The sequence below is a fragment of the Hevea brasiliensis genome, chromosome 8 (genome assembly GCF_030052815.1).
Source record: "Hevea brasiliensis isolate MT/VB/25A 57/8 chromosome 8, ASM3005281v1, whole genome shotgun sequence".
Classification (NCBI taxonomy): Eukaryota; Viridiplantae; Streptophyta; class Magnoliopsida; order Malpighiales; family Euphorbiaceae; genus Hevea; species Hevea brasiliensis.
Window position 1 is genome coordinate 97643966 of NC_079500.1, and position 17146 is coordinate 97661111.

At 31.1% G+C, this 17146-nt stretch overlaps 1 protein-coding gene across 4 annotated transcripts; it reads right to left on the bottom strand.

The window, feature by feature from the left end:
• Positions 1 to 8153: 8153 nt before the first annotated feature.
• Positions 8154 to 12900, bottom strand: LOC110659808 (serine/threonine-protein phosphatase PP1 isozyme 4). 4 transcript variants are annotated; one of them, XM_058151783.1, is made up of 5 exons: positions 12342 to 12898; positions 10972 to 11531; positions 10764 to 10854; positions 10488 to 10626; positions 8154 to 8584 (listed from the first exon to the last, which is right to left on the bottom strand). In XM_058151783.1, exons 1-4 carry the CDS (start codon positions 12541 to 12543, stop codon positions 10529 to 10531), a joined length of 951 nt encoding a protein of 316 aa, XP_058007766.1. In that variant the 5' UTR covers positions 12544 to 12898; the 3' UTR covers positions 8154 to 8584; positions 10488 to 10528. The 4 variants fall into 4 exon arrangements, with proteins under 4 accessions (XP_058007766.1, XP_058007765.1, XP_058007767.1 ...); XM_058151782.1 differs by having other exon boundaries at positions 10493 to 10626; positions 12342 to 12892; XM_058151784.1 differs by lacking the exon at positions 10764 to 10854 and having other exon boundaries at positions 10493 to 10717; positions 12342 to 12900.
• Positions 12901 to 17146: the final 4246 nt, after the last annotated feature.

Here is a 17146-nt window from a genome sequence, read left to right on the forward strand (position 1 = left end):
GAAAAATTTGTTCTCGAATTTTCGAATAAACAAAGAAATGAGGAAAAGAAGATTATTAAAACAAGTGCAATCATTACTCCTGCAGCTATGCAGAGATTGGTAAAACATTTATTCTTCAAACTCTTTGTATATTATATATGACATTTACCGCTCTCTGATTCTACTATAGTGTCCTATTTGTCATTTCTTATCTCTTGGCTATTCCCTGACCATTCTTCTGACACCTCAGGTATTCATTATAACCCTATTACTCTCGACTTGATCTCTGATAACTTTAATTAACTTTGGCGCTTACCTCACTTTTATTACGCCCTAACGTGTCTCTTGGTGACTTCAGTCATCATTCATTTGTTTCAATAATCTTTGTTTCCCCAATGACATAACTTATGTTCCTTATTCAATGGTATCCTATGAGTAGCTTTCCTGTAGCACCTAATCTAGGCATCTTGTTCGAGATCTTCACTCTTCTTATGACCTCAGTGGTCAATACCTATAAATCTTCTCACTCCCATGCTACTTTAAATTTTTAATCTCTTTTGTGTCATTACTAAGGTACTTAGACCAACCTTTACCCATCTTATGTAACTGGTCAGGTAGAGTCTCCTCCAAGGGCCAAGTGTATCATTTATCAATATTGGAAAGTGGACTGGGTCTCTCCTTCTAGGTAACAAAAGTGTTTATATTCTCTGACAACTCAATCCATGCAACTTTATCAATTCTCACTCCTCCTCTGGAATGAGAATATCTAGACTTTTTCCTAAAGCTTCTTAGTACGTGGCCTACTTCTGACACATTGGCACTTAGATCGAGGCTCTACTACTCCTTTAATCTATCATCTCATAATAACTTGTTTTAAATATCTCTTAGTGTGCTTCTAGCATACCTATTCCTTCTTATCCTCATCATTATAACTAGCTCTACCGAGCTTTCTTCCTGTCCTTTGGATCTTATCCACTTCCTTTTTCCTATTTCTAGTATTGTTGATATCTTTTCAACCTGCTGTACTTATTCATTAATCTTAGTCCTATTTCACCCTTACACCTTTTTCCTTCAAGGATATCCATCCCATCATCAACTTTAACTTTCATTTTATTTCTTAGTCTTATCATGATTACTAGTTCCATTACTTCGAAAATTCTAACCTTACGGCTTACTCCTGCCAGCACATTCTTCACCTTTTGTAACACTTATAATTAACCATAGAAAATTCTTTTTGTATCCCCTTTTTCCAACTTAACTATCAGAACATTATCATTCCCTACCAGTCTTAGTAGGAAATTGCTTATCCTGGATGAATATGAGCCCCAGAAACTATAAGTTCCATCTGAACTAACACGGCTATGGAAAATGTGTGCCATGCCTTAATTCTAAACAAGATACTTCACATGTTCATTCTCCTTAATATAATCACATATACGGCCCATAGCTTTCCAAACTCCAGCCTCAACTTTTCCCATTAGTAACAATTTCATTTATTAAAACTCGTTCATAAATAGTACTTCCTCTAACTCATAGTATAAAACAGTTGCAAGCCTTGGTAGCTAACTCAATTTAACTCCTGTCACTACTCTGATCGTCCTTTCATACTTAACACTAGGTATGTACTTACTGTCATTCTCATATCAGGAAACTGTGTATGAATTGGTGCCTACCAAACTCTCAAATAACTAGGTCTCCTTGCCTCAGTCTCTGCTCCTTATATAACGCTCCAGAATCAAAAACACGAGCTAAACTTGAAAAGAAAGAAAAATATTCTCTTATATTCAACTATGCTCGATTGTCCATATAATAATGTTTAACCTATGTTTCTTGGTTTTTCTCTCCAAATTTCATTATCTCATAGCACAATTGTGCTCTACCTATAAGGTATCATCTGCATGAACCCTTTACCGTACCATTTTCCTTCTTGACATAATATTTTATAATTTATTAACTTTACTTATACTCGACCAATGATTCATATCTATCATCGTTTATATTGTGCCCTTAACTTTTGTTGATTCTTGAAAGATTTCTCTCACTAATAAATTCTTCCAACATTAATTCCACCCTTATCTATGGTCATTAATTTGACCCTTGAACTTTCTAGTGATTTATAACCACCCATACTTGTCACTTCTCATTCTACCCCTACTGTTGTTCTGTCGTTATTGCTTCACTGTAAAGTGATTCTGATGGTCACACTAAAAAATGTTTGCCGGACATTCATGATGAACCTCTAACTACCTTCTCACTATCTCAAAAGTCTAACCTAAAGCCTATGTGTCATTATCTATAATTCTTTCCACTCATCATACCTATTTGATCTCTTAGATTGACTTTTATTCAACTTACTACTTACTAACTTTCTTTTCTCTGCCTAATTAAATAGTCCGCAATACTATCGTACACCTTCTAGCTTTTGCTCATTATTATTGTATTCATACCTAATCTTTTTGATACTGTTAACAAGTTAAAAGAATCTTGCCCCATTGCTATTCAATTCACTTTAGGAATAGGGAATAGATAAAGTATGATCCAATCATGTAACTCCAAGCTCTATATTTTAGCCCCTGGCACTACCTCAACTACATCATGCAATGAGTATCACATTACTAGATTCCATATCTCCATCACTATCCTCACTAATGTGGTCCCATTCCATCCTTGTCATTCGCCTTGCCAAGAATAACACTTAGCGTACCCTATATTTTAACTTTGTTCCTTTTATTATGCACCCTTCAGATTGTCCTTTCATTTATTTCCTTTGTCTTACCCAAAATAGAACTTGACTATTCTATCCCTGGTTCCATTCTTCTTCCTAACATGACAGCTGTACCTGCTAACTATATCTTCCAGAGTCTCTACCATGTTATCACATATCTGTGCTACTCAGATTTGGTCCTTTGAACCCTCTAGCTAATACTTCCACTGGCATTTAGAATATATTGCATCTGCAATCAATTATCCAAATTTTCATTCTACACTTTCTCTATCTACTGGCCTTCTGTGATTTATCTTCGCTAATTTATTACTCTTAACACTATTATAATTAGATTATACTACTGTTTGAACAATATGAAGTCAGAAAGGAACTCAGGAAATTACAGTCATACTTTTATTGTATGATCTCTATTCTTATCCTTTAGCTTACATAATACCCTTACTACCTCGAGAACTTATTCTGCAATAATTTTATTTATTATTTGTTATTATTATTATTATCATTATTATTATTATTATTATTTTTCCATGTTTACTCAGTTAGCCAAAACTTAAGATTCCAGGCACCCAAACCCGTCATCCAATTCAAAGGATTTACATCCATCATGATCTGATTATATATGATTCCTATAATGGAACTTGTATCCTCTCCAGGATACCTGAGCCAACTACTCTCTACCACACTCTACAGTCCCATCTGGGGTACTATTTTGTTGGTCACCATTATTAGTAATAACTTTCGATCCCTTCTGAAAAGATAGGACTACACCCTAACTTGCTGCAACAAAGGTACTACATTTACCACCTTGCCCAAACCATGTCAAATTAATGACTCTCCTATCATATCATATCTCTGTGAATCATCAATTCATAGTTTCGACCTTCCCTAGGTAGTAGGGTTGCACTTTACACCTTGCTAATACACACAAGGTATCCTATTCTCACTAAGCTCTCAGTAAAACGTCTGTCATTCTGCAAAAATCATCCAAAATTCCATACCGAAGACTAGATGGTCTCACTCTATAGGTGTCACTTTTACTTTGCAACTAGTTCGAAACCTCTGGTCTGATGGCAACTCTTAATGCAACTCTAGCTCATGCTAGGGTAACTGAGTCATTGACTCTAGTTACCACCCAACTGTGACCTTTCGATATTCTAGCTCTAGATCCCCAACTAGGAGTTCCCAACTACTCTGCAGATATAGAACTATGTTCTGGCATAACTGTACCAAAACAGAAGCCATCCGCAAACACCCTCATTATGGAGCACCACGGGGATGCACGCAGCTCTACACAATAATCTCATATCGGTACTGTAATCTGCAGCTTACAGAGCAGACATCGAGAATATTGTATAGTTACTACGATACGTCCTGACCGACTAGGTCTCCTAATTTCTTATCTCTCTTGAATCTTCTATTATCATAAACTTATTCTGACTGGGTTATCCACTGATGACTGCTAGCAGTGGTATCCTCATCCTTATCTAGGGCAACTGTACTTTCAAGACTCACCTTTATGTACTCGTGCCTTACACGAAATGGGCACACCATTTAAACCCATACTGACAGAAATATAGTGTTTCTTGGAGTACGTATCCTCATGATAGACCTCAACATGTCTGCTAACTCTATTTCACCTTTCTATATACTCCACGAAAATCAAGACACTAATTGAGAAACTTTTATATTTCCTGAGGTATAACGCAGAATCTAGAAACAAAGAATTACAGAAAAGACAAAACAGAATCCTATACTCCGCATGTAACATCCTAACAAGACTCCTTTTACACTCCCAAGTATATTCTTTCCCATGAATCTAGAGCCTAAGCTCTGATACCAACTTTGTCACGACCCAACCTATGGGCCGAACCGGCACTAGGACCTGGGCTAGCCTAAAGCCCCCGAGGCCCGTAGTAAGCCTTACCATTCCTCAACCCATGAGTAGGCCTATAATTTAGGCCCAATATGCATATAAAATAATTTAAATTAAACTGTTATAATTTTATTTCGGGCCAACTTAGCCCAGTAATTATCAGAAACTAAAATTAGGGGAGCCCAGCTCAACCCTGTTACCTCATTTACAAACTGTTTAAATACCATACGAATCTTCATTTATTAATTTCAAAAATTTAAATTAACACAATTTCTAACAAGGTCCACACTATTACTAACACATGCGTAGTTCTAGATTTTAAATTTAGAAAAAATAGTAAAATAGTTAAATAATCGACGTTAAACCTGCGAGGAAGAAAACAAGTTGCTCTGTAAAATAACTCCTCCTGTGGCCTGGAAAAATATTGAACAGGAATGAGCGTTCGACTCAGAGAGTAAAATATCAATTTTAACCATAATCTCTATAACTATCTAAAACTAATGCACCCTGTAGAGTGAAATGCAACATCGGCAACAAATTCACATCATAACAGCAAAAAGGTAATTTGGAGCACTCACACACCCTGTAATATCAATCATAATATATGGGAGCTGATCCCCTATCTGACTCTCTTAAATCCAACACGGTGCAGTGAAGAACTCATTTCGGACTTCCACTTAATAACCAAATCGGGGTCCCTGAAGAACTCAAGCCGTGTCTACCCGAAGGACCGGTCCCAAATGAAGATCTCAAGCCGTGTCTACCCGTCCTATCCATAGTCCACACCACATCACACGCACGCCAACACATGCACGCTGCTCCAAATTACCACAACAACATCCATGGATATTTTATTCAAGAATTTTACTCGATTCCATAAGTTTCCAACATCTAACGTATTCTTAATTCAACCCAATTAAATATTTGCATATTTAAACCTCCATCCTCAAGCTTCAACCAATTATATAAAATTTAATTATCTTAATTTCAAATAATCTTATATGCCCATATGCTAAAAATCTAATTAAAATCCATCTATATTTTTCAAAAATATTCTACAATCACTCAAAAATTCAACAAACACCATAGAATATCTCCAAATAATTTTACTTTCATCATATATTTTTCTTAGAATTTTTCTCCAATTTTTCCTGTTTAAGAAACACTGTATTTATGCCCCACAGACAGAGAAATAATAAAAATAGTCTTACCCGAAGTTTATCTATCTCAAAAATTCCAAAAATTTATGAGGAAGCCTTTGGAAGTTGAATCATCTCCATAGCTCACCGGAGCCACCGCACCATCACAAGACGGTGGCATCACGGCCGCCAGCGACATTTGTCGGATCTGATCATAAGACCATGTTCCTCTCCTCTTCCTCAGTCCATAGGTGGTCTCGGATCGTCGATCCAACGGTCGGATCGTCGTAGATCTGACGAAAAAGCTTGAAAAACCCGAAACTTCTCTCCTCCATATCTCACTCATCCGACCTCCATTTGTTGCAAAATTGGTATCAAAAGAAAGGTCTCGGAACAAGCTTTCCAACGCCACCTGAATCGCCTCGATCGGACGTCGGACGAAACCGAAAAGCTGCTGGCCACTGTGCGCGCGTTTTCTCTCTCTTCTCCCTCTCTTGCCACCGTTTCTGGTGGTTCTGGCCACCACTGGAGGGTCGCCGGAGTTGTGCCGTGTTGGTGGGTGTCACCGGCAGTGGTGGTTCGCCGGAAAAAGAAGGGAAGAGGTAGGGAGAGGTGAGAGAAAGAGAGTGAGGGAGGTGAAAATGGGGGGGGGGGGGGAGTTCCTCCTCCCGTTTTTGATTTGATTTTTTTTTTTTTTAATAAAAACTGGCTGTGACAGTGGGAAATCGACTGTCACACGCCAAAAGTCCCATCCTCTTTTTTTTTTTTTTCTGGTTGTTACATTTATTATGTTAATGCACTACTACGCAAAAATGCTTAGCGCGATAGTTTCTTCTCACACAGGTCCAGGCGATAAGACCTAATAGACTTTGGACAGAAATTTTGGATTAATCTGCAGTAGTGGTCATTGTTACCTCCGCGCATCATTTTGGTAGGGATCATTGGCCTACAGTAGTGCAAGATCATGTGTATTGTAATTAAACACAAAGTTTATAATTAAATTTTGAGATGTATAATAAATGTGCACATTTTGTAAATGAATGTAACGAAGGAAATTTATGTATAGAAATTGATGCGAATAGATAAGGAAATGTGAGTTGTGATTTTGAAATTATTATAAATTTGAGACTTTCTAATGTGGATAATTTTAACAGGACAATTCTTTAACAAGTGAAATACTAATAATACGGGAAAACTCTTGCAGTTTCCATTTAAAATTTTCTTGATTAAATTATGATAGAATTAAATTGATCATCAATTGAGTAAGATACAATTAGTTGCTTTGACACAGAATGTGACATTTTTTGCTTAGCTACACTGTAGATGGGGTAAGAGGGTATTACGATGAGAGGTAGTTTCATCTATAGAGTGGTTTAGGATTTTCACATTATTGATTCTTATTTACATTTAGTTATATACACTTAATTTAATTAAAAATTAATATATTATTGAAATAATAGTGAGTGTTATTATAAAATATAAGAAATCCTAATATAAATACATATTTTTTTTTATTTCTAATTAACCCTGATATATCTAACAATTATATATATATATATATGGCTTAAAGAGGGTGATCAACGCATCTCGACCTAAAGAGGGTGATCAACGCATCTCGACCGTAGTAACCATTTGAAGATTGCTGAATGATTTCTATAAAGATAATATTCGTCTTAATTTATAAGCTAATTAGTTTATAAATTTTGAAAATAAAGTTATATGCTTATTTATAATAATTTTTAAATTTCTAAATTAAATTTATAAGTTAAAAAAAATAATAAGAGATTCAACTTTTCATTTTATTGTTTATAAGTCATGTTCTTGTAAGTTAATTTAATAAAATATTTTATTATATTATTCACATTTAATTTTTAAAATTTTATATATAAATTTATATATTAATCATTTTAATAATAAAAATGCTTATAAATTATTTTTTACCATCACTTATAATTATTTTAACTGAATACATAATAACTTAAAATTTTTAAATAATTATAAGCTCAAATTAACTTATAAACACTAGACACTTATAGATTGATTTTATAAATTAAACTAAAAACCTTCTAGTGTCAAACACATGCATAGCAAATTCATAACATAATAGATCTATTGGGAATAAATCATTTAAAAAACAAATCAAAAGAATTCTCATACAATCATACATAAATTCTATTTCTTTTAAAATAAAAAATTTTTTAAATTAAAAGAATAAATTCTTTCATTCTAAATATAAAAATTAACTAAAAAAAATCAATTGAATCGAATTCCTACAAAATTCTACATTCTAAACGAAGGATATAATATTTCATGCATCTTCCATACTAGGATTCAACTTGTTCAATGATGGAATGAAGAAAGCAACCGCTGATAAAATACAAGCTGCTTTGGCATTCAAATATCAGAGAAAGGTCCAAGATGCTGCAATAGGCATGCATGACAGGTGGAAAGGCCGAACATAACCATTAAAATAAAAATAAAAATAACCATCCTTGTTGAGAATATGCCTAAACAATACAAGCACCTTAATAATTGACAGGAAAATGGAAAGCTAATTTGGATGGTAAATGCAGACACCATTGCAGTGCCAAAACCCAAAAACCAAAAATTTTAATTGCCAGGCCAAATTTATGTACAGAAGGACCAAAACGTAGCAACTACAGGACAAGAAAATGAGACTAAAATGGGCAAAAAGAAAGATAACTTCTTTTGAATCCTGGCCTTTGGCAAGCCACACATCATCGAGACAGCATTTCCAAAGATTTTACCCCCAATAACCAGTGAATTAAGAATAAAGAAGCACCCTTTCAAATCCTACATTTCAGAAGATTCACAGCTGGCAATCTTCAGTTTCAGCCTTTAGTTTCTCTGCAAAATGAAAGAATGGTGTGCAGAAGACTTCATCAATTTACATGCCACTGAAATGAAGGCAATTCAATTTCAATTTATATTCGCTGAAGCCCTGATAAATCATAAATGTTCAGGTTGTACAAAAAACATATATCTATACAGCATTCTAAAGAGATAGAGAGTGAGGGAAAGAAAAAGAACTAAAAATAAATAAAACAAAATGCTTGCAGGGAACAAGCCGAAGCTGAAGATTGCCAACTTATGAGATGCTAATGCTTACACATGTACCAAGTCCAAAGGCGAAATCAACAAGGTTGCAGTCAATGCATGAACCTGCAGATGAAATGAATCCAGACTCCAGACCCAGGTCATAGGACAGAAGACTTGGAAAGTATTACCCTAACTGACTAACCGTAGCAGAATATTCAATGGATGCGGACTCATGACAATACTGAATCCAAAATTCCAACCTTCAAGCATGCCCTCTTATAAATCACAAACAAATAATTAAGGGTGTGTTTGGTTTCAAAATTGATCTTATGTTTTTTGTTTTATGAAAACTAAAAACTGTTTTTAGTTTTTTATTATTTATTTGTTCAAAACTGTTTTTCACCAGTATGCTTACGTAAATGAATTGTTTTTTAAGAAATAATAAATATAAATTTTTTATTAATGACTTTTAACATATATATATATATATATATATATACACACACCTTAATTATAATTATTATAGATAAATAAATTAATTTAAACAAATTTAAGCAGTAGTATTTCCTCCACTATCTGTACTTATAAGTTGTAAAAAAGTATGTTCAAAAAAGAAATATATATATATATATATATAAAGAAGTAGTGCATAATATAGTAACCCATTATCTCCTTATGTTTTTTGTTTACCTAACACAACGTTGGAAAGTGGAAACCAAGATTTGTGGTTTTCAGCGTAACTGTTTTTGCTTTCAAAACGCTTCTAGACAAGTGATGAAAAAATAAACAGTAACAGATATTGCAGAATGTGTTTCAATTTTTTTTCAAAAAAGAAAGACAAAAGACCACACAAACCAAAACATTATCGAATGCACCCTAATGAAATGACTAGCAGTTTAGCTCACTCCGGTCGCCTGGCGACTTTCTAGTGAATAGCCTAAAACCCTAAATGTTGGGCACCTCTTACAAAACTCTCCTTATCCTCTGTACACAGGTATGGCATGCCAAATCCTGCTAACTCTACTGAACCCAAATCCAGATCCAGTTCCTCACTAATAACTATTCTTTTGTGCTAGCATGATTCCAAGAAGATCATTTCTGACACCAGTTTCTATGTTAGATTTTCTGAAGGACATCTGTAAGATTGATTTTTAAGAATAAACAGAGGCCTCATTTATGTTTGTACAATAGCATCCCCTTGGAATACTCATAAACTTCCATCTTTGAGGGGATAAACTCACTTTACGGCATCTGGAAGCCGAACACCTCTCTTGACAGTAATGGATCCAGAGATACAATATAAGTTGAAAGCATATATCCAAATATAAACAAATGCAAATTCTTAGTTAGACCAAGTGCAATCTTTATTAGAGAAAATGTTGATCTTTGAACTCAATCAACAGAAAAGTGAGAGAGAAGGGAGGAGGGAAGAAAAAAAAGCTATGAGTAACATGATTTTCAAATAGAAAGCACTTCAACCACATGTCCACACGCAGACAAGGCATATTCTTCATTAATATACAGAAAATGGATTGCATTCCAACATAATTAAAAAAGAAAGAGAACTGACATGGAGCAAGAAAAAGCTACCAACAAGAAGCCACAAACAAACACAAAAGGCAAAAAGAAAAACATGGGGTGCATAACAGAAGCATTATCATATCATCAGCAATGGGAAAACTCTAGGGGAAAAAAAAAGCAATTTATCTAACTGACCTTAATAGAGAATATGGATCATAGATGCTGCAAATGTCACATTTTATTTGGCATCATATATTTAGCTTTTTTCTCAGCCGGCTTCAAAATCTGAAAGGAGCACATCAGATTTTCATCTACACTCATCATAGCACCTGCATTATCAAATTCATCACAATAGTTAGGAGCTGAAAAAATAGTGACAAGCTGCCTTTCTGCAAAGAATTCATACCCATCCTCCACAACCTAAAACCCAGACAACCCCCAAACCAAAAAATAAGTGAGAGAGCACCTGCATTATCAAATTCACCACAATAGTTGGGAGCTGAAAAAATAGTGACAAGCTGCCTTTCTGCAAAGAATTCATACCCATCCTCCACAACCTAAAACCCAGACAACCCCCAAACCAAAAAATAAGTGAGAGAGAATCATGCTAATGTTCAGAAAGAGAAGAATGATACATAAACATAAGAAAAGGAGGTGAGCTAAAAGTAAATGACCTGATGTGCGCGACAGACAAGGTCTAAATCATGCTTTGTCAAGAATTCTGACACCTTATCAGGACCAAAAGTATATGAAACTCCTCTGTCATTCATTCCCCAACCTTTAACATCTCTACCAGGATCTGACCAGAGCAAATCACATAGTAAACCAGTGTCTGGAACTGCAGTTGGTCGAGGTAAATTTCTAATTTGATCCAAATTTGTCAAATCAGGGGAAAGACCACCATGCATGCACAATATTTTATCATCTACTAGAGCCGCAACAGGAAGATAGTTGAAACAGTCAGTAAAGAATTTCCAAAGCCTCACATTAAACCGCCGCTTGCATTCATCATAAAATCCATATATCCGGTTTATTGATGCGCATTCATGGTTTCCTCTCAAAAGAAAAAAGTTTTCTGGATATTTAATCTTGTAGGCAAGCAAAAGGCAAATTGTTTCTAAACTCTGCTTGCCACGATCAACATAATCCCCTAAAAATAAATAATTGGCTTCAGGAGGAAAACCTCCATACTCAAAAAGCCTTAGTAAATCACTATATTGCCCATGAATGTCACCTGAAATATAAAGAAGAATCTTTAGAAAGTCACATAAAACAAAGATAGGCAATTATTAGACTGAATTCCAATATATAATCACAGCATGGATCTTCCACCAAGACCACAGAGCTCAAACTAAAAAATTAATCTAAAGCATATAATACTTCAAAAAAAATGCCTAAAATGCCTTTTGTGAGACTTCATTAAATGCAGGAATCATATTGTGTTTTCAAAAATCAAACAAGAAACAAGAAGTTTTGCGGGTATAGGTTGAGCTCTTTCATATCAAAAAATGTAATATCAAAACTCACAAGGCACTTAATCCTCTACATTAGTTGAACCTAAGGGTTTTTCGAATTTACATAAACTCCAAGTTGTTCACTTTTCCTCATCTAAACTCCAAGTTGTTCACTTTTCCTCACCTAGTTAGTCAGCAATGGAACAGTATATCAAACCGTCCAATCAAGTTTTTATACAATACAAAAAACAACCCAATAACACAAGACTTAAGTCGCCCGAATTTCAAACCGAAGCCTAATTCCATTCATAAAAAAAAAAAAAAAAAAATAATTATTGCTAATATATATTAGATTCCACAGAAATGTACAATGCCAAGTACCAAACTTTGCAACAAATAAAACACACACAAAAAAACTCCCCAGTATATAATGATAAACAAATCAAACCACCCCTTTTCAACATACGTTATGCTCAACAATTCATCTTGCAGCAAAAAAACCCTCAACATAATCCCACAAAACCCTCAAAATCCAGACCAAAAAACTCAACATATAGATGTAAAAGTCGGCGCCTTCCATAAAAACGTACCGCAAATCTTAATAGGGGCTTCCAGCTCCAGCAAATTAGGCTGTTGCATGAAGATATCTCGAGAAGCCAAACAAAGCTGTTTGATCTCAACCTCCGAGAGCTGCACCTGCTTACCTGGCCTCGCTGATCGGACCTCCGTTAGCCGTTTGATGATATCATCCAGTACGGCAGGGTCCATCGACGCCTGCCCTTGCGTTGCCATCGGATCTTCTAATTCACCTCCTTCTCTACCTAAGAGCCCGATTCCTCCAAACAAAAAACCCTAGAAATCAAAATGGCTAAAAAGTTCTTGACGATTATTTGGTCTTGGAGTCGTTATTGGTATGCCTTTTTTCAGTTTCGTGCCTTGGTGTGCTGTGCGCGTTCAAAAAACTCTCGCTTGTCGGGTGGGGCAGGGGGACAATAAAAATAAAAATAAAAATAAAAAGATGAAGGTATTTTCTCGGGAAAAAGAGTGGGAAAGAGGAAGAAAATAATAATTTAAAGATTTCTATAACCAGGGGACGGAGAAAATAAAAGTGTGAAAAATATAAAAGGAGACGGCTGCAATTTTTATGCGGCGGAGCTGCCTGTAATTTTTCCCTAAAAAATGATAACAATTATAGTTTAATAATATAGTCTTTAAAGTTTATTTCTATTAAAAAATATTCCTCTGTCTACAAAAATAAATTTATTTTCTTTTTTATTTACTCTAAATTATGGGTTTTTTTTTCTTTTCAAAATAAATTTATTTATTAACTTTTTCATGTACTCCTATTTAATAACATAAGTTATTTAATTTTTAAAGCAATTGAAGGAGAAGATATATTAAGAAAATATTAAATAAAAATTATTACTTTAATTATATTTTCTTAATTTATGTGGAAGTAGGAACGCACCTATAATCATTTTCTTAAAATTTAATATTAATCAATCATGAATGAACATTTAATCTAAATTTAAAAAATTATATTATTATAAATATTAAAATTACATAATTAAATTTTTTTAAAAAAATAACTTATCTATGAAAAATATTTTTTATAAAAATTATTTTATAAAAAAATATTTTTTATTAAAATTTTTTCATTATTTAGTTGAAATGACAAATTGATGGTAAATATTTTTATTATGTATGTGTAAGTGTTTTTATATTTTAATAAGATTATTAAAATTCAGAAAGTAATTTTATTTTTATTAAAGAAAGTTATTATTCTTAAAAATAATTTATTTTTACTCTGATTAGAAATATATTTTCTGTTATCAATTTCTTAAATACCTCAAATGCTAAAAAAAATATAAAAATTATTTTTAAAGAAAATATTAAAAAAATCTTAAATTATATAAACTAAATTGTTACAGTTTTTAATATAATAATAGATTTAGTTTTCATTTATTTTGTGAAAGATAATTTATATAAGAAAAATATTTTCAATGGAAATTATCTTATGAGAAAATGTTTTCATGAAAATACTTTTTATTATTTTATTATAATATTAAATTAATAAATAATATGTATATTATATAAATATAAATATTTTTATATTTTAATAAAATTATTAAAATTCAGGAAATAACTTTTTTTATTAAAAGAGAAATTTTCTTCAACAAAAAAATATACATACGCGCTAAAAACAAACTCATATTTCTTAATTTTTCGTATAAACATGAAAATATTTTTCGTTGATTATTTGTTAAATGTTTCAAATACTTAAATTTTTTTTAAAAAGTCAATTTATTTTGAATTTTATTTTAATTTATTTTATGTATATTTTATTATTAAATTAAATTTTATTAATTTGTTAATAATTATTAAAAAATAAATTTATTTTACAAAAATAAAATTGTAATATTTTTTTTTCAAAAGTTTGGTTTTCTAAAATATATGATAATGTCTAAGGGTATGTATTGTAATTTTGCTGTTAAGAAAAATAATTTAAATATTTTAATAATATTTAACATCATATTTTCTTATTTTTTTAATTTCAATGTCAAATAAAATTTAAAAGTAATTGAAAAATTATTTAGTACTTCTAAAATAAATATTATTTTTCACATATATATGAAATTACAATTTATATTTTAAAAATAATTGCATAAATGTAAATATGATAATTATTTTTTTAACATGTTTTAAAGTATTTTATAAATTTTCTTATTTGAAGTATTTAAAATTATATTTTAAAGTTTTATTGTTTACATAATTTATTTTTTAATTTTGATTTTTTTAATTTTTATAATTAAATTATAATAAACCTTAATCCATGTCAACTCAAACCTAAATTAATTCCATTTAAAAATAATTCAATATGTTATTTCAAAGGAAAATTAAGCCATTAGGACAAAGCAATCAAATCAAGTCAGCCAATCTTAATTTGAATAATTTTTTTTTTAAATGAATTTGAATTGAATAAATTATCCAATTAATTTTATTTTAAATTGAGTTGCCCAACTTGATGTTTACATGCCACCTCATCATGTTTAAATTCAAAAGTAATTCAACTTCAAATTTAAATAAGATATTTTTATCAATTAAAGCCCATCTTAATTTAAAGGTAATTTTTATTTATTTGATATTTCATTTTTATCTTCTAATTTTAATTTATTATAAAAAATTTTAAATTTTAATTTATTCCATAAAAAATGTATTTAACTTACTGTAACAGATTTCTGAGTAGTAAAACAATAAAATTACTTTAATTACCAAATGAGTCAGTGATATCTTTTTTTTATTATTTTAAAATTTTATTAATTTTTTATTTTTTAAAAATTTATTTATAAAATTAAAATTTATCCATAGTAAAATTTTTAACCATTTTAAATATTTTTTATTCTCTCTTTAAATTTAGTTAAAAAATTAAAGTTTGTTTGTAATTATCAACTACTTTATTTAGTCGGTAATTTATTTTACTATTTTAAAATTTTATTTTTTATTTTCTTTTTAAATTTAGCTACCAAATAAATGTTCACCAATAATCACCCAAAATACATTTAATTAATATATTGTAAGATTCATCGCTACAATTACTGTCATTTTTTAGTGTCATTTGTATCTACTAAATAACTTCATAAATATTTTGTCAGTAATTAATTGGTATTTTGGTGGGTAAAAATTAATTTACTTTTAAATTTTTTTAAAATAAAAATTAATTTACTTTTAAATTTTCTTAAAATCCTTTTTAGTCAATAAATCTTCAATAATTACGAACAAAAATTATTTAATAAGTAATTTTTGAAGTTATTTTTAAAATTTTTTATAGTGTTAATTCTTTCCATCTCTTATTGCCAAATAATTTTTTTTATATTGTGGAAAGTTTATATAGTAAACATTTATCGATAATTTTAAAAAGTTTTATATAATTTTAATAATGACCCTTTTAAGTAATAGGTTAAATTTCAGATTAATAGAATTAATAACGACCCATTGGTATAGACTTTTGAAAACCTAGATTATAGAGGAAAAAAAGCTAATTGACAAGGTTGATTTGATGATTATCTAATAATTAATGCTTAATACATTTCCATATGGGTTGTGGGTGGCAAGCTTTCTATGCAACAAAAATTTCCAAAAATGGCAAAACTAAGGAGCTCTAATGGACTTGAAAGTTGTAATGATGAGATTGATTGAAATGTTTCACTCACCCAAATGAAAAATTAAATAAATCCATTTTCACTCGTCTAAAATGAAAATAAATCAATTCATTTAATAAAAAATAATAATATATTATTATAGGGAGCAAGTTATGAGAATTTAGAGCGGGAATAAGATATCATCATCCTCTCTTCATATAATATTAAGTCATGACAAAATTAAAAAAAATTAATTAAGTTCGAAGCTGATAAAATTAGGTTTGTAAATAATTGCTATCCTTGTATACCTTTTGTTTGGCATAAGCATCAATGAGGTATGAATTTGTTAAGAAATTTAAATCCCTCATGCTCAACTACTAGAAATAACTTATATATATTTTGAAATTAATAGTTTAGAGACTTAAAAATCATTTGAATCAATTAAACTTGAATGTAGGGTTTAACCTCTTTCAATTTTTTGCAATTGATGACTTGAGTAATTCCTATTTTGGATTGGAGTAGTTTGATTTCCTTCTTAGAATTGTAGATATATTATTTATATTTAAATGAGTATAAAAAATTGATTGTTGTGTTATTGAATGCAAGGGCGAGTAATAGAAGGGTAAAAAATGATAGGAAAAGGAAAGGATAAAGAGAGTTACAATAAAAAAAAATCTCATATTTGAGAACAAGTGAATTAATAGAAAGGTAATGAGAGATAATATATATTATTTAGGTTTTGAAAGAAGTAAATAAGGAGTAAATTTAAAGGGTGTAGAAATATAAATATTAACAACTATCATTTCTCCCTCTTTACCCTTCCTTACACCGAATTTGGGGTGTAAGGAAAATTGAGATTTGAGTAGTAAATGAGTGTAAGGCTACCCTTATTATTCGTTAACTCGTTTCTTCTCAAATATAGGTAAAATAGATACTCACTTCTTCTTACTTTTATTCACCTCTCTCACACTCTCATCCAAACAGACCCGAGTTGCATTAAATATATGTTAGTGGGTGCTTTGCCTCAATTTGCTTTTTGCCAATCTCTTATGTTTTGAAAGTACACATACATGTATGCAAGAGCTAATAAAAATTAGCCAAAGACTATTAAAAGGCCTATTACAAAAAATTCAAATGTTTGCTTAATTCATGTTATAGCCAAATCTTTTACTTGTGAGCAATAAAGTGGAACATTTTCAATTAGATGCAATTTTAGTTAGAGAACTTAATTAAATTTGAAAAGATAACAGTAAATT

Excerpts from the sequence above, each read along its gene's own strand:
- LOC110659808 (XM_058151784.1), bottom strand. The coding sequence starts at position 12,543 with ATGGCAACGCAAGGGCAGGCGTCGATGGACCCTGCCGTACTGGATGAT. Across the intron at positions 11,532-12,341 it reads AGCCCCTATTAAGATTTGCG|GTGACATTCATGGGCAATAT; the intron begins GTACGTTTTTAT and ends TTTATATTTCAG. Across the intron at positions 10,718-10,971 it reads TTGTCTGTCGCGCACATCAG|GTTGTGGAGGATGGGTATGA; the intron begins GTCATTTACTTT and ends TCTGGGTTTTAG.